Source organism: Sceloporus occidentalis, unplaced genomic scaffold, assembly GCF_023333645.1.
Source record: "Sceloporus occidentalis isolate IW3139 unplaced genomic scaffold, rSceOcc1.0.p SCAF_31, whole genome shotgun sequence".
Lineage (NCBI taxonomy): Eukaryota > Metazoa > Chordata > Lepidosauria > Squamata > Phrynosomatidae > Sceloporus > Sceloporus occidentalis.
This window is the reverse complement of record NW_028317011.1, coordinates 11,388,892-11,407,713: the sequence shown is the minus strand read 5'-3', so window position 1 is coordinate 11,407,713 and position 18,822 is coordinate 11,388,892. Positions and strand designations below refer to the sequence as shown.

Here is an 18,822-nt window from a genome sequence, read left to right as displayed (position 1 = left end):
AATACCCCTCGTCTTATAATCTGACCTCAAATAGAGGTCTGACCTGGATCCTCCACTGTGGTAGCCGATGCACGCAGGCAACCTCCGCTGCTGCCGGGCTTTTATGACGGAAGAGCCGGGCAGCAGCAAAGGCTGCCTACGCGCATGGCGCAGACGTCCACTGGCTGCCCCCACTAGACAGAGTGGCAAATAAAAGGAAATAAAAACAAGAAATACATTTTTCGCAATCAGTTTTTATTAAATATGAAAAAATAGTTTACATGTAAATTATTATTTACTAGTAAAAAATGTTTAGGTATTAAAACCTAGTTTGAGAAATATTGTCTTTATTCATTTTTTCAACAGCTTTGTTATGAAGCCGACATGTAAAGGTTAAATAAAAAAACTTAGCTTTCACCAGAGCGCTAACTAATCAATCAATTGTCCACCTAATACCCAGGGCCGGACGAAGACTTAACGCCGCCTGGGGCGAAGTTTAAAATGCCGCCCCCCGCCGACGCCGGGGGGGGGCATTATCTACCCCCCCCCGGTACTTACCCTTAAACAGTCCTGCGGCGAGTCTCCCTGTGCTGCCACGGTGCCGGCTTGTAATGCTGAGCGCCGGAAATTCGCGTCACTTCCGGCGCTCTGCATTACAAGCCGGCACCGAGACCGAACAGGGAAACTCGCCGCAGAGGAGAGAGAGAGGGGCGCAGAGCGGGTAAGCGAAAATCACTCGGTGCCCCTCTCTCTCTCCTCCGCTTAAAAAAAAACAAAAAAAAACCGCTTGGGGCGGCAAAGTGCCGCCCCTTCTGAAGTGCCGCCTGGGGCAATTGCCCCAGTCGGCCCCATTGTAGGGCCGGCCCTGCTAATACCGCGTGGCAAAATACACTCACCGGCAAAACAGACCAAATTCAATAAGGTAAATGTATACCAGTAAACAATATCAAGGCGATTTTCACAAGCAGCTTTTCCTTCTTGCCTTTATGCCACCCGGAGAGGCATGGAAACCTCCGGGCCTTACCTGCTCTGACCTTTTTAAACTGACTTCTTCATTTAGCTTTCGGGGTGATTCATTAATGCTGCTGGGAAATATTGTTTTCTGAGACCTTGTAGAGGGTTCAAACTATGGAGCATTCGGGGTTCAAAATACCTTTCCTTCAACACCAATTCTCTGATGCTTTTGCTATAATATAGATATCTACAGGAAGTAGGCCTAGGACAAGAGGGTTGGAAGGACCTTCACATTGACATTCATTGAACCCCTAAATCATTAGGCTAAGCATATTCTTAGCATGGATAATAATAATAATAATAATAATAATACATGTTTTATAGATGTGTCTGATGCTTTCATTTTTTTAGGGGGGGTAATGTGGAATATCACAGTTTAATTTTAATATAATTATGTCTCTAACTAAAAATTACTTAAAAGCCATTTGATGCTTGTTTACAAATATTCTGCTTAAAGCTGTACTTGAAATAAAATGCATAATCACAACTAACAGTATTTGATGGAGGTCGGTTACATTTTATACTCTATTCCAAAAATATACGATTTATCTTTTCTAAATAACATTAAAAAAAAAATAAAAAATTGATTAATTTGAAATGCAAGAAGAATGCTGAGGGGGAAAAAATCTTTTTTATGTGGACTAATTACAAAATTAGATATATCAAGTTGTTACATTTCCAAGTAGCCCTGCTTGCCTAACAAGACTTACTTTCATTTTACTTTAGATTTTAATTAAGACGTCCTTCTCTGAGGTCAAGGGCTGACCTGCATATTCTTTTAAGTACATTCACTATAAGCTTGCCAATAGAATGACCCTCCTTAGAACATGCTGCCTGACGCTTACACTTACTTCATTTAAGAGGATTTATCCAGATAAGGATTTACATCTTTTTTTGGTCAAATCCTATCCAGGGCTTACATGTTACATAAGAACTCTTTTTTTTACTGCACCTCAAGTAAGTTTTATATAGCGCCATCATATTCTGTAGCACTGTACAATGGGTAGACAGGTCATAAGTAGTATATTACAGAACAAGCTGAGAAGTTGACAACAGTGGAGAAGGGCCCTGCTCAGATAAGCTTCCAATCTAGAGATTGGATATAATTTTATATATATATATATATATATATATATATATATATATACATACATCCATACATACACACACACACACAGGGCATTCAAGTATGTGGACCTGGATTAAAACTGTGGTTCCACTTGTCCATATTTCATCCCAGCTCTAAAACTTAATGGTTATGATGTCTGCCAGCTTTAAAAGTAGACTAAAATACTAATGTATAAATGAATATAATTTTAAAACAATATATATGTTTTACAATGCATTATGCCTCACAGTAAAGTCCCCAGGTATCATTAGAGACAGTTTATTTTGTATATCATTACTCATTCACTAATAGCTGCCCGGTCCTCATGGTTTAACATAAATCTAAGCATTTACATAGTGCAGACTAAGCAGATACAGGACAGTATAAAATCCAAAATTGCACCAGATAATAATGCTCTTAAAGAAAATGTGTGCTTAATAGCAGCAATCAAAATGCAAAAAAAGTGTCTTATCAATGTTTCAAGACAAACTGGTCTATTCACTAAAGAATGAGTTTGCAGAAGAGTTAAAAGAAATGCGTTTTCAAGGGCTATCCCATGTAAGCTACTATCACAAGTAGGTTTGAGCTACCTCTGTATAATATATAGCTAAATCAGTGAAAGGATTTGTAATGCATTGTGCAGTTGTCTTTAGTTCCTACCTTTGTTTAGGATTTATAGAGCCCTAAGGTTTTGATCAGTGACCATTTGCACGTAAAAAAAACCCCACACACATACAAATGGCTTGATAAAAAAAAAAGTGCATTATGGAATTAAAACTGCATTGTAAAGGGTGACGTCAGATAATAATATGCTCAGAGATAAAAAGTTGATAGCAACCTTTAATATGCACTAGGCAGCGGGCTTTTAGTTTAATCTATTGACGGCTATTTGCGGAACTTAGATGAAGAATATGCTCGGTTGACACAGTTTCTTTGATTTATAAATATAATTTTTGCTGTTTGTATACACATTATTTCTACTGTTAGTGTTTTAAAACAGTGTTTTTCACTCATAACCTTTTTTGCTTTCAGACCATAATTTTGACTCGTGCATTAAATGTTTATAATCACTTCTGTAGGTTTGCCATGTTCCTAGATTTTGGTTATTTATTGATATTTTTGAAACTCAGGTTACGCAGTTTTCACATTTAAATGCCTTATTGAACCTTTGTGGACTTTAAAGTTATCATATACTGTAAAATATAGCCTGTCCGGGCCTGAAGCAACAACAATTTACTGGAAAAATCCATTATCACCGATCATCATTTTTGTGCAGAGGATTTTATAGAAACTGGTTTGCTTAATTTGTGTTCTCTGGACATAAATACAGGACACTTGCTAGGTGTTGTTATAGCTCAACTTGATTTTTGCTATTTCCCATATTTTTATCACTTCAATCAACTCGATTACATTCGAACCACTCAGCTAACCTGTGGTGTGATTTTATTTTCCTCAACACGTAAAAGACTGAAAAAAAATAACTCTCTATTGCTAGAGGGTTTTTGTCCACTAACCTGTCAAATGCCATACAGTGTGTGTATATATATATATATATATATATATATATATATATATATACACACACACATATACACACACACACACACACACACACACTAGGGTTGCCAAATGGCCAGTATTTGACCAGCTTTAGCAATTTTTTTACCAGTTAGATACCCTTACTGGCTCTTTAGAGAGACAGGGATAAGGTTGTATTCCGACAGCCTGGTTCTGACTTCTGAAAGCTGGAGTTGGCATTGTCGGCTTCTCGCAGAAAAACAGGTGGAGTGCAGGGAGCAGGCATCCACTCGTCAGTCAGCAGACAATAGATACAAAAATATCACTACCGCTGGCAGCACTACTAGCCAGAAAATAGCTTCTTCTTTTTCTTCTCTAAGCATTCTTCTTTTTCTGCTCCTGTGTATAGTTGAAGTACTCGGTACTGGAGCGCCTAACATTTGTGAGCGTGACGGCACAATCTAAACCATCTGCCAAATTGACAGGTGGGTATAGGGCACCATAGTAATGCGGACGCTGTTATTAAAATGCTGTGCTCAGGCAATTTTGTTTCCTCTGAATTTGGAAGCCCTAAACCTACACAATCAAGACTTTATAATATATATTAAATGTTCCAGCTCTTGGTTGGATCACTTTTCAAACACTGCGACTGGATCACATTCTATAAATAACTCTACTGTATAAATACACCAGACACAGCTCCTTGAGGTGAGAGTTTCCAGGAAAAATTCAATTAAAACTCACAGTCAAGATGTTAGTAAAAGTATTGTTAAACACTCATCTACACACACCAGACAAGCCAGAAGGCTTGCTTTTCCCTCAGATATCTCATGGTGCTTTCACAACCACAAGGGATTCTGGGTAGGCACATGCAAACAAGGTTAACAATTATCACCTTTGCCTCTATATCCACTTTATACATGGATTCCTTGAAAGTAATTGCCCGCTGTACAAGACAGCCTTTAGACAAAACTCAGGAAGAGGTTTCTGTTACCTTTTACCCACCACAACTTATGTAATGATATTTCTTAGTTACCCCAAGCCTCATACTATTAAGCCAGTATCACAACCTCATGCTGACGAGTCCCATGAAGGACGAAACAGCTGTCCATGAGTGGTGATCTGGCTATTGTACCTCTTCCTGAGTTTTGTCTAAAGGCTGTCTTGTACAGCGGGCAATTACTTTCAAGGAATCCATGTATAAAGTGGATATAGAGGCAAAGGTGATAATTGTTAACCTTGTTTGCATGTGCCTACCCAGAATCCCTTGTGGTTGTGAAAGCACCATGAGATATCTGAGGGAAAAGCAAGCCTTCTGGCTTGTCTGGTGTGTGTAGATGAGTGTTTAACAATACTTCTACTGCCCCTTAAATTTAAGTGGAAGGGTTTCTGTTACCTTTTACCCACCACAACTTATGTAAAGATGTTAGTAAAGAAGCGTATGAGTGAACGAATGGTGCTTGAAGGAGTTCATCCTCCTCAGCAGAGGATTTACCTTTATTCTTAAATGTTTCAGCATTTCCATTAGCTAGCCACAGTTATGGAACAGAAAGCAGCCACAATCCAGAAAATTCCTGTCCAACCCACAGAATAACAGTATTTTGGTGTTTTTTTTCCTTCTGCGTTTTGAGTGGCCTATTATGCAGTTAAATGTTGATAATTCTTACGACTATCATGGTTTGTAGACCAAGCCATTAAAGTTTTGTCAGTTATAATAATAAAAGGGGAAAACAAATGACTCCACTGGATAGCACGCATGGTTTACGCTTTAATTCGGCTCTCCCCCTCCGTGGCTTTTATTAACACACAATAAATGTGTGCTCAGTTACACAGCTAACCCCGACAATGATATCTCAGTCCCATGGGATTGTATTTAATCTCCTCTAGGCAAATAAGAGTTATTCTCTGGAGGTTCCAAGAAGTGTGTAATATTCACGTACAGATGTGACCTATACAATTGGATAAAACTGCGAAAGCACAACACTGTACTGTGTGAGAACATTTTACAATTAAGAAATCTTACATTTTTAACAAAAATGTTTAAATTGCTCAGTAGTTGATGATACCTGCAGCTCAGTGTCTGTCCTTGTCAAGCAAAGGGGTAGCTGCACAATTTCTGGGTCGCCTAAAGGACTGAATTTAAAGTTTGCAAGGAATCATTATGCATTGGGAAGTGCCTTGTAGGTGTCACTGGTGTGAAAACAGTGATAAAAAGTAGATCTGTGAATTAAAAAGGTGCACAAGCAATCCATATAAAGCGGCATATACTTTGGATAAATATTTGTCAAGTTGTTGTATGAATTCCCCAAATTAACCACATTCAAAAAGAAGATATGGCATCTCCCAAATAATGCCTTGTTTATCTTCATATCTTTGGGCTCTAATTGCAGTTTCCTGCATACCGAGCACCTGAGCCCTTAACGTATCTTAAATGACAACTTACCAGCATTATTTTATGTTAGTGATTACCTTCATTATTTATTTCTTGGTATCCCTACACCACCACCAACACTAGCACAGAAAACACCTGTTTGTTTATTAGGGAAGTTCTAGTAAGCATTATCGCATGCAAGTGCCACAAAGCCAACAAAAGACCTGTGGTGTTTGGGGTAAACAAGATCTGGCAGTGCCTTTATTTCACAAGATGCACCATCGTAGCGATGACTAGTTGGAAAGGAAAGCACTGCTCATCGACGCCTAGGCCAACAAGTATTCACCTGCATTCAGCTTGCACCGCTGTCAGGTGGTTCTTTGAGCTACCCCTAGGTTGTCTGACAAATTCAGTTTGTTCAGGTATCCATAACAAGGGGTTAAAGTGTGCTTCCATTACTATAACTAAACTAAAAAGCCTCACCCAGACCAGAAGAGGAGACTAAATGTTTCTCAAGCCATAAGCTGCAAAAACCAAGGTGAAAACATGACCATTGTTCTACAAAAGACCAGAACACTGCCTGCCCCCGTTTCCATTTTTCCATGGGGGGCTGCCTCAATATGCTATACGTAACTTACAAACCTCCAATTAAGGTTCTGGACGTGCTGGGATTTCTTGTGTTAATAGATATGTTCTGTAAGCATATTATTAGGAATACTGTCAAGCTATTTTTGGCAGTTCACACCAACTCCACTAAGTGCTTTGCCAGAATGAGTCACATCTCTTAGACAATTTTGCCATGCAGCATATAGAATAATGCTGACTCTGCTATGCTAGGCTCTTAATTTATACCAAAACTGTGTTTTCGCTCTAATTATACATTTTATAAAAGCTATTAAACTGAAATATGAAATAATAATATGGACTTATTTGAACAATAAGAAATAAAAACAACAAACTAAGGGAACCGATGTAATACAAGCAGCAATTACGATGATGCTTCTGTACATATGAGGTACATAAAAGGTGAAGAAAGGTTTTGACTAACTTTGGTGGCTCTTAAACCAGACCTCAAGGACCACTGGCTATCCATGCTTCATTGCTGGCCATGGTCCTTGAAGTCTGCACTCAAACGGGGAACAAAACCTAGACTATTAGTAGTCCTTGAAGATTGGTTTGACAAATACAAAAATTAAAAAAGCAAACAAAACCTACAACAAAGAAGGGGCAGAGAGATTTAGCTCTGGGGTTTGAACATAGAAACATTCTGTGGAGTAGGAAGATGAAGTAGTCATATAAAAAAAAAAATTTGATTTGCATGATTACCCCATTTAAACAATGTTATGTTAGCACTAGTATCTTTGCTGTGAGTAATTCATGCTTTGCTAATCGATTCATTGCTATTTTAGCATTCACACATTATCCAATATGTTTTTGGGCTAAACCAGTACAGTTTTACAAGGCAAAATGGAAAAGGGAGTGCCAAGCACCTGCTCACTGGACTACCTCCCAGCTGCGCAGGCTGTACGCATGTGAATGCTATTTAGCCCAGGCACATATGTACCATGTTTTCCTTTCCAATTAGCCAGCAGTACTACAGGGCTCCTTAAGCCACTGTTAGGCTCCGACACCTGTGCAGCAAGAAGAAAAGTGAAGGGGTTTTTAATCCTCAAAGATGGCAGGGGTTATACACACATTTATTGTGAAATATGTATGAACACCTGCACATTAATATACCAACAAATCCAAATAAACTTTACCTGGACAGCATGCTAATCACGCATAGTACCAATAACAATCTAGCCAAAATATAGCAGTTGAACTTGCTTTGCTCTGCCTAAAGCTCCTAGGATGATGACATTATATATGTTTGCAAGACGCAACGTTATTTGGAACCAGGTGGAAAGTTGGTAAAATACATGCAATTCCACCATAGGCATGGACACCATAGGTCCGCTGAAGAATTCGTTTTACAATCACCCACCAAGGGTAAACCATGTAAAATAAATAAAAACAAAAACCACGTTGCTACAGACCAACATCAACCAAGGTGCGAGATTTAACTTAACCCAAAAATAATATATATATATATATATATATATATATATATATATATATATATATATATATATATATATATATATATATATGATGTCCTATACCAGGACAGAAAAGAACGGCTTATGTGAAATATTTTATATCTGCAAGTTCAATTAGCCTCTTAGCAGGTTTATTACAGACATGAATGAAGATCATCCCTTCTTTTACATTGTAAGGTCTAAAAACCAGAACCTTCCACATCCCTTGTCTGATAATATTAATATATATCCATATTGTACCGCATGCATGTACAATTATCCCTGCTCGCCCAGAATCCATCTGGACTACATATAAATATAGTGATATTAGAAGTATTCTTTTTTTATTGAGTTATAGAGCACCATCATATTCCACGGTGCTACAATGGGTAAGCAGGGCATAACAAGTAATGCATCACAGCATTTACAGAAACAAAGGGTAAGGAGGGCCCTAATAATTTTGCTTCCCACAATAAAATGTCTTTTTTTTTTTTTTCTTTTCAATGTCCAACATTTATACTTGTGTAGCACTTTATTTGTTGCCATAGTTATACTTTAAACTGAAATAATTCAACTGTTTAGGGAAAATAAATAAAACAAGAGGTAACATACATGCAGCTTATTCTGCGTCTGTTAGAGACAATTCTCCAGTGTATTGGCAGAAACAGCAGAATTGGCGTCTCAGACCTGGCCTTCTGTCACTGATGCAATCCAATTAGCAACAGGCCTACTACACTATACCCTTCAGAGAGTGCCGTTTCCTGATTTATTATGTTTTAGGAGAAGGCATTCCATTTCTATATGCAGAAAACAAGAGAAGGGAGAAATCAAAATTTCAATCCTGATTAAAATAATCATTTTAATCCTAAATCACAGTTGCATTGATTTATTTCATCAGTAGCCACAGTGGTTTCACTTATTTACTTGTTTTGGGCACAATGAAAAGGAGGAGGTTACTTAACAGTTTATCAAACTGTTAATAAAATAGGTTCCTCCTTAAAAATTATTTAGGGCTCCATTAAAAAAATCTAAATCTATAGCAAGAACAGAAAATAGCAGTAGTCTGATTCGCAAGACTAAGGCCGAGTCTGTTATGTAATCCAGGGATTTTTTGTAAATTTGCGATTTAGGATACCATGCGCTTAAGTAACGGACCACCGCATGTGTGTTCTTCAAGTAGGTTTTCAAGCAAACAATCACTAATGATGCTACTAGCTCTTTTAAATCATGAGCCACCATATGCCATAAAGTTAAGCCTAGGGCATTCAGCCACCTGTACAGAAGGTCAGATGTCTGAAGCGCATAGACTATTGCCACACAAAGACGCACAAGTAGACACGTCTACACTCTCTCCTCAAAAGAGGAAGGGCAGAATATGAAGTGTGGGGAAATTGGAAGGATTGTTGTCATAGGTCATTTCTAGGGTGCTACCTATTATAGATGTAAATTACTAGGCATATTAAAATGTATAAACACATATATTGGTGTATATATGGACATGGTGGTGAGAATAAAACATGAGCTTAGGAGAATCAGAATTCAGTCTAAACTAACTTCATAGGTACAAACTTATGTTAATGTTAAGCTGTGACAGAACGAAAAAAATAAAATAAAAAAGACAAATTATATATGGAATTTGGCGACAACCTAGGTAGACTGATGGCTATCTCAATGGTTTAAGATCGATTCTACATATGTTTTAGTTAAACCGCAAATTTTTTATGGTCTAAAACACTAAGGCAGATTTACCAAATCCTACAATGTTTTGTTTTGTATGCTTAATGAACCCATGAAAATGTGTTTACATATTAAAATGAACTTTATGCATTTAAAACCACTTTATATGCGTACCTTGGGGATAGCTATGTCTTAGTATACCCATGATTATTCCAACGCTTTATATTATCTCTCTATGTATTGTTATGAATTGTTTTGGATTGTTCAGGCAGGGTTTATAAGTATAGATTAACTTAAGCATCAGTTCCTACCGATCACCTTCCAGCAGGCTAAAAAAAATAAAAAAAAATGTAGAAACTAATATATCTCCAGAACAATTTCACTGATGGACAAAGGACAAGCTAGAGATGTTAATTTTAAGTTCTCATTTTAATTAATGAATTTAGTTATGCTAAAAGCTTTGAACGCGATTACTTGGCTTTAAGGCATTGCAATACTGCAATAAACATGTACAAAGCAACTTTGATAGAAGTTTCTATTCTGTCAATAAATAACAGAACATAATAGCTCAACCAAAATATATTTTAGAACTATTTTAAATGTTAGTAATTGAAAAGTCTCAAAAAAAATAAAATAAATATATATATATATATATATATATATATATATATATATATATATATATATATATATATAGTATTCCAGTTTAACAAAAACACAAATTCCTTACATATTAATGCCTTAAAGTGTAAACATTTAGAGCATTCCAAATTGACACTGGCTTCCTTTCCTTTAGACGGTATATGAAAGATATTTGTAGCTACCATAATCGCCACTATTACGTCCTTAACTGTGCATTGGTTCATTAACCTGGTTATTTGAGGGTTTTTTTGTTTTTTTCCTTCTCTTTCATATGCCTTACCTGGTATAGTCGTCGGATTTTACAAAACACACAATTCTAGCAGTAATAATAAAGAAGCGGACAGTGAGTTCGGGCTACTTATAATTAAGAGCTATATATTTTGAAAATTGAATGCATCTAAATAGAGGGAGATTACCGGAAGAATTTCAGTGAATTTACAGGCAAAAGCATTATAACGAGTGATTGTGTTATAAAGCAGGACATTTCGAAATGAGTCTTGTGATTGATTTCTTTGTGTGTGGTGATGTATAACTGTCTAATGTAACACATGCTCACTGTCTGCCCTGAGGGATGTACATGCAAATTAGACAGATTTGCTAATCAGATTATTCTGGGTAACAGTGTGTAGCGTCTATGAAGAGCCAATTGCTTTTTCTTTAGACATACATTTGTAAACCCATTCAATTTGACCAACACTGGTTAGATGCAAGTTAGGCACCTGTGGCATAAAATAAATGTACAACATATGTATATAATCTTGAACAAAAAAGTAATAATAATAAAAAAAAAACTTGCACTACAGCTCAACAACCACATGCATATTTAAATTTTTTTTTTAAATACGGTTTTTGTTGTACATTTTCTGCTGTTTGATACGATTGACACAATACAAAATATCAGAAATATACTACACATGGTAAACAAAAGATTAAAAAGACTACAGACTATTTTTCTATTTTAACTCATAAAGGGGTCTGGAAATTCCTTCCTTAAAATTGTTCCGCAAACCGTAATTTACACAATACTTTTATCATACACTAATTTCAAATTTTATACAGTGTCTCGAGGTTTACTTGGTTTGAAGGTGTATATTACAATGAATTGAGTTACAATATCATGTTTATATAAATTACATGTATACACATATGAAATACATATAACATATTACAGCTTGTCAAAATACTTTGAAATTAAAAAGGTTCATTGATATAATTTAAATTAATTTAATATGATTTAAATTATATATATATATATATATATATATATATATATATATATATATATATATATATATACATATACATACATATATACACACACACACACACACACACAATCACAAATACAAAGTTATTAATTTATATAGTACCTGAATCAGAATTATGTTCAATTAGCCTTTAACGTGCATCCATATAGAGTATTTTGTTATGTTATCTATTGTCTGCAATAGTTATAAAAAAATATTGTTCAATTTGAATGGTCTATGTATTAAAAAATATGTTTTGTGTAAACACATTTTTTTTTACCTTGTCCAGGGAAAATATAAATTAGCAAGTAAGAGTGGGAAGGAGCTGGGATGCACAGAAATAAACTCTTGCCCCAGCAATGTGGAAAACACTGCTACTGTAACAGTTTTCTGTAGTTCGGTGCCATTAAATACTTCACATTTCAGGATTTTCTTTGTTCTCTTGTGCCTACTGTCATCAAATTAAAAAGGGACAAAAATTCAATAGAATATGGACACTATTTGGAAAGCTAATTTCAGGTGCAGAATAACACCTGCCACCTAACATAGAATGGTATAATTTAAAATGCATACAATATGTAGTGTATATATATATATATATATATATATATATATATATATATATATATATATATATATATATATATATATATATATATATTTATTTATTTTATTTTTTTATTAGATATGCTCTCTTACACATATATGAAACATATACCAACATAAATTTTAATATAATTTTTTTTTCTTGGTACCACATATTAAAATATGCTTAAATATTTTTTTAAAAAACATTACATATATATAGCATATTATATATTATAATATCTCCACAGATATACTGAAACATTACGTTTAATTATCTAAACTGCTTCCATTACAAGATTTTAATTAGAGGTATATACATTTATACTCTATTTATTATCACGTTTATCCCAAATATATATCATGTATGTAATCCATTGTACAGCGCTATGGAATTTGATGGCGCTATATAAACAATAATTAATAATAACGAGGATATACTAATAGATACCTTAATGGCTTTTATACACGTATAATACTTTATTCTTATATATAATCTCCCAAAGCTTGCGTTCAGTTATTTATTAAACCAGCAGACTTCTGTTTAAATTCATGACTTTTTTCTCACTTTAAAGTATTAATTTTGGTTTAGGTTCCATACACATTTTCACAATTAAAGAGCAGAGATTTGACACTTGACAGCAGATGACACAACAGCTTAAGTTAAATGGAATATGTGCCATGCACCACCTGTTCACTGAATCCACAAACAGCAATAAGGCTAATGTGACTAATGTTTATTCAGCATTTCCTGCAAATTAAAACCCATTATTTCATCTATTTTTCTAAAGCACATTGAAATATATATATATATATATATATAATCATATACATGTACTTGTACCTATATACACACACATTATGCATTTTAACACATTTTCCTGTTTAGTTGTATAAGTGTAATAATTAGCATGAGCAACTGTGTGCGTGTGTGATATATATATATATATATATATATATATATATATATATATATATATATATATAATATTACACAGTGATATATAAGTTGTAGATTTGGGAACTGTTAATTCTTTGATAAAGAACAAATAAATACTGCCGCAGTTTAATATATTTATATATATATATAAAAAATAATATATATAAATGTATTAAACTGCAGCAGTATTTATTTGATCTTTATCAAAGAATTAACAGTTCCCAAATCTACAACTTATATATCACTGTGTAATATAATATATCTATATAGATATATATATATACACACACACACAGTTGCTCATGCTAATTATTACACTTATACAACTTAACAACTTTAACAGTGTTAAAATGTATAATGTGTGTATATAGGTACAAGTACATGTATATGATATATATATATATATAATCTATCATATACACAGACATACATTCACATTAGCTCCCAGGTGGGAAATTATGAAAATATGTTGATATAAAAATACAAAAATACTAAGAATGTTATAGCATGGAAAATCAAATTAAACTATTTCAATAGTCTATTTCTAGAACAGGTAGGTTTTCCTTGAGTAATAACATGATAACGCATTCAATATTTATAAACTGAATACTTCAAGGTACAATTTGTCATAATTTCAATTGTCAATAAAAGGGCAACCAGTTTATGTTTAATGTTTCCTGTAGAGCATTTTTTTCTATCCATGGTGTTTTATAAAGTGACAGATCTGTCTGTCTCCAAGTATTTCTTAGACTGGATTCCAGCCCCCTCAGGAATCTAGTAAACACTTAGTATACACAACACAGTATGAAAATTTTATGTACTTGTGACATCCAAGGTGGTAGATACCAGCACTAAAATGCCGGAAGAACTCTCTTGAGTGTTTTATACATGGTCAATTACTATTAAAACTAAACTACTGTGACACCAAATGTATAATATATCTTTCCATCTTACCCATGAATTTAATACAATAAGACCCATATTATGGTTAATTATAGTAAATGTTCAATTATGTTATATCTATCATATAAGGTGTTTTGAGAGATATAATTATATATCTCAATTTCTTTTTTAAGGATTATTTACCCCCAACCACTCATATGGTTAGAGCCTGCAATGTGCAGAATGACATAAGAAGCTCTTATCTGTTGTGTATTTTTGTACACTAAAACATTTCACTGCTATGCTTCCCAGAGCAAAGTTGCCAATTATTTCTTGGTTGGATACATAATGCAAGAAAACCCTGAGAACTGGATCCATTTATATCACACAAGGAGCACTAATTGGACAAATGCAGCACTGGCAACCACTAAAAAGTCAACCCCATCCTCACCAGTCTGAACAGAAGCAGCTAATACTGTAAGAGAGCAGAAAAAGGTTCCTGCTTTTGTTAAGTGCATTTGCTGTTTCCCCTCTCTGTGTCATGAATGTACTTGGGAGCTATTCCATTTTTAATTGTAACGTTTTTTTCCTCCCCATGGCAATTAGTCATTCTCTGTATGCTGCATGTAGTATGGCTGAATAAACTGATCCAAACCTGCAGCTTCAACTCAGATCGCTTGAAAGAAAAGCAAAAAATGGAATGAAAAAGCAATATCTCTGTAGGCTTTATCCTCCCCACGGTGATTTAGCTGGGGGGATTGCTGACATATCTGTGTTATTCACATTTATTCTAGATCCATGCATGATTTATGAGTAAATGCAGCAGACTTTTTTTCTCTCACCCCCCCCCCCCAAGAAGCAACAACTGGGTTTGGCTCAGTTATCAGGAATATAGGGGGCATGACACAGTATATATATATATTAAGTCAGACATAGGGGGCTAGTAATGCATAGGCAGAGGAACTTTGACAGTCTTATTCCACAATGGATCCCTCCCAGAGAAATGACCTTCCCCTAAAAGGGATGTGTGAAACTTTATTCCCAGCTCAGCTGGTTTATATTTAGAGTTGGGAGCTGAGTTTTCACCCCCTTGCAAATTCCTAAAACAAGCAAGTAATGTACTTGTATGTTGAGTCTCTGGCTCATCGGCAGCACAAAAAGCAGACAAGGGAGGACATAAAATAAGAAAAAAAAGAAACAATGTTCCATTTGTTTATAAACAGCTGTGATATCATGTATCCTGTTAGAATAAACACCCGGATTGCATGCTGTGTATGATGTGTCAAACTAGGGTACTTACGTTGAAGCAGAAGGAAAGTATTCTTCAGACGAAGGGCTTATCAGCAAGGATTGGAAAAGTGTAAGACTAAAGACTAGTAACCAGGAAGCAGCCATCTTCACCATCTAACAGAAAAACCTCCGATCCAGAACAATATAGGGATGAGATAAAGCAATGATGATGATGATATGGAGAAAAAAAAACAAAAGCCTAAAGTCCACGCAGCGATCGGGGGCTGGAGCGGTTCTGAGCCGGATGGGAAGCCACACTCACACTGGCAGCCACATCTAATCAGCCGCCATCAGCGATACTTTAGTAAGAGATCTCGGCTCCCACAGTCTCCTCTCTCCGTTTCCTTTTCTGATTTATTCCCCCGATGGCAGAGGAGGGGAGAGAGAATGAGGTGGGTAAGTTGCAAGGGAGGAGTGAGGGGAGGCTCCTGCTGCTGCTGATCAGGCTCTGGGAAGTTGAAGTGCACGCTGTCTGGAGCTCAATCACGGCTCATGCTGCACACCGCGCCCTGCTAAAGGACCACAGGGTGGAACTTTCACTGATGAGCCATCGATGTGCAACTCGCACACTTTTTCCTCCCCGCCAGTCTTGCTGTGACTGCTGTTGCTGTACATCAGGCATAACACAGTTTGTGCCTACAGTCCTGCATTACCGTAATTACTCGTGTACCGAAGCAACACTATTGTTTCCCATTACCAATATATCTGGCACTAACCGGCAGCTTTATCAGCCCCCGCTCATCCGCACCTGCCCCTGTGCCTTAGTCTGGGGCATCAAGCAGCTGTTGCCTGTCAGATCATAAACACATCTGCAGACAAGAAATAAAACAGAACTGATAGAGCCGACAGACACAGGCTGGGTAAAAGTAGTTTACATTCTGTTATCCTGGTAATGAGACCAAACCTCAGAGTCTAGATGTGGTAACTACACAGGTCCAGTGAATTGGCAAAATGGGGGCTTGTTCTGTATCTACCAAACATAACTTTGATTTTACTTTACTGAGAGAGTCGTCCATACATGGAAGAACTCTCCAGCAGATGTGCCACAGGTTAAGTAAGGAAGAACATTTTAACATTGCTATCCTGAATCTAAGACAAAACCAGAGGCTCACTCTCTCTAAAATTATTCAACACCAGTATCTATCATGTGACTGTCGCTACTTAACCAGTATAGTTGCAGGGGCTTGTGACAAAAGTTATGTTATTTATTTTTTCTGAATAGAGCAATTTCACCTATTACTTGATGGCTAGAAACTTTTTTTCTTTTTGAATTGGGATGCATTGTGATAATTCTAGATAAGCTTAAGGCCCTGGTAGGTTTAGTGATTAAACCTGTAGGCAATGTGCTGCATTAAACTAATAAAAAAAAACCAAAAAAAAAACCCCCATCAAGCTTCTTATTAAACATATGGAGAAGGCTCTCCTGTGAACCACGTGAGCCTTTATTTATGGTTTATTCAGCCAGTGGTAACATGTTAATGAATAGGCATGACAGGTGGTCTTATTTAACTATTATCAGGTAATAATCTACCTTTAAGTCAAGCAGCTCTATTGTTGCATACTGGCAATGCTAGAATTTAACTCTGTGTAACCCTAGCTGCAATATACACACACAAAAAAATGAATGTATAAATGATAAATGTGCAAATATGAATTGCAGAAACATACAAATAGTTTTGTACACGCAGTTAGTGCTGTAGGAGCAGATGTGTAGTTTGCAAAGGGTTAATGAATATATATATAAGTAGTGAGAAAAGAAGAAATATATTCCGCCCTTTTTCCAATGAAGAATAGCAGTCTATGAAAATTGGATATAAATAGTTGGAGATGGAACCTAAATAGTTCCAAAAATGTTTTAGTTCTCTTTGGAGCCATACCTCCCCTATGCATTAGAACATTCAACAATGACTTCAGACATTTTGCCAATGCATCTTTAGTAAAGGATTATTTATTTTATCAGGTCTTTATGTCAGAAACAGTTGAGCTTATACAAAATCCTTAACCTTGATGCCAAAATTTTATGAGGCCTCACCAAGTTGGCCTGATATGCATTCTCCAATCTCACAATGGGGTATCTGTACTGCAGGTGGATGTACCAAAAGTGTTGTTTGATCATCTTGAATTTGGTGGTTTTGGTCACTGTCAGTTCCTCAAAGAACAGGACAACCTGGAAACAGCTTACCAGATTTCTGAAATCACTATACATGTGGACTCTTGGGGGTTTTGCCCAGGGAATCTGCCCTTTAACTCTCAGCGTTAGAGGGCAGATTCTCAGGGTCATACAACTGAAAACTGAAACTTACCTCTCCCTATTCAACAGTGCTGTGATCCTATAAAAAAATTGGTGCTTTTGCTACTAGTATAATATGGTTGATAACCCTGCTTGAATGCAGGTGGCTCAAGTCTAGGTTTCCATGAAGTCCGGTATTGGATCATTTGGTGAGTCACTACATATAATCTTCTTGATGGGTTATTGAATGGTAGTTTAAGGGTCAGTTCAGTTCCCAAGTACACCCGTCACCTTTTATTTAGTTGATGGCTTACTGTGATGGGGGTTTCATGATTTTATTGGGGGGAAAAAAACATTTCTCATACTAATTTCCATGACTTTATTCTGTATAATAAATATAATAAAACAAATAATTAAAATAACTCTTTGGGTTACTTTGTATTTTGTTGTAATTTACTGGACTGGAACAGGAATATCAATAAGCAAAGCTACATGTTGCATACCAAGTCAATAATTACACTAAAATACAATATAACCCTGCTGAAAACACACACAAACCACCCCATTTTAAATTAACTTATACAAAGTATAAACATGTACATTAATCACATTGGGAAATACTGAAATAGACAGCTGCATATTCTTGCCTACATTACAATAATTTACATAGCCCCTGCAGATTCTGTAGCGCGATTACAATAGGGGGAGAGAAAATTAACCGTAACATAAAGTGTAACACTATCCAAAATTTACAACACACGTCAAAACACACTGGTACATAAGGGGGAAATGGCCCTGATCTTTACAGCTAACAAAATATTAGTCTAGGAAAGGCCAATGCAGGAGGGGGCGGAAACTCTTGTGCCACATTACTAGGGGTGATTGTTGGGGAGAGGCAATGAATGAGGGTATATACTCATTGACACCACATTTTTTACCCCTAAATATAGGTCCTATTTGGTGCCAAAGGAGTATATATAAACTGATGCATCTGGGGGGGGGGGCAACTCCCCTAGGCTGGTCTGATTTAAAGATTTTGGACTAGTTCATTTTTTTATAGTTATCCATCATGTAGCTATTAGGATGTAAAATGACTAAAGGTGGCATTTCCATGATGACTTGATTGTTTTTCTGTGCCTTTTATGGGCCTTCTATGCATTATCTTTCTGTAAAAATGTTTTTGTACAGAGGTAGAGCATGGTGTCTACTTGGCCCCCTGGCTCAACTGAATGTTTATAGTCCTCTCCTGGACGTTCGTGGT

The 18,822-nt window shown here is 36.0% G+C and overlaps 1 protein-coding gene across 6 annotated transcripts in view; it reads right to left on the bottom strand.

Annotated features, from left to right (window-relative positions):
• LOC149298836 (voltage-dependent calcium channel subunit alpha-2/delta-1-like) overlaps window positions 1-15,436 on the bottom strand; it is a 248,142-nt gene extending 232,706 nt beyond the window's left edge. For all 6 annotated transcript variants that reach the window (XM_089487142.1, XM_089487145.1, XM_089487147.1 and 3 more), the window contains exon 1: window positions 15,342-15,436. In XM_089487142.1, coding sequence (XP_089343268.1) covers window positions 15,342-15,436 — 95 coding nt within the window. The remainder of the gene's footprint in view (window positions 1-15,341) is intronic.
• Window positions 15,437-18,822: the final 3,386 nt, after the last annotated feature.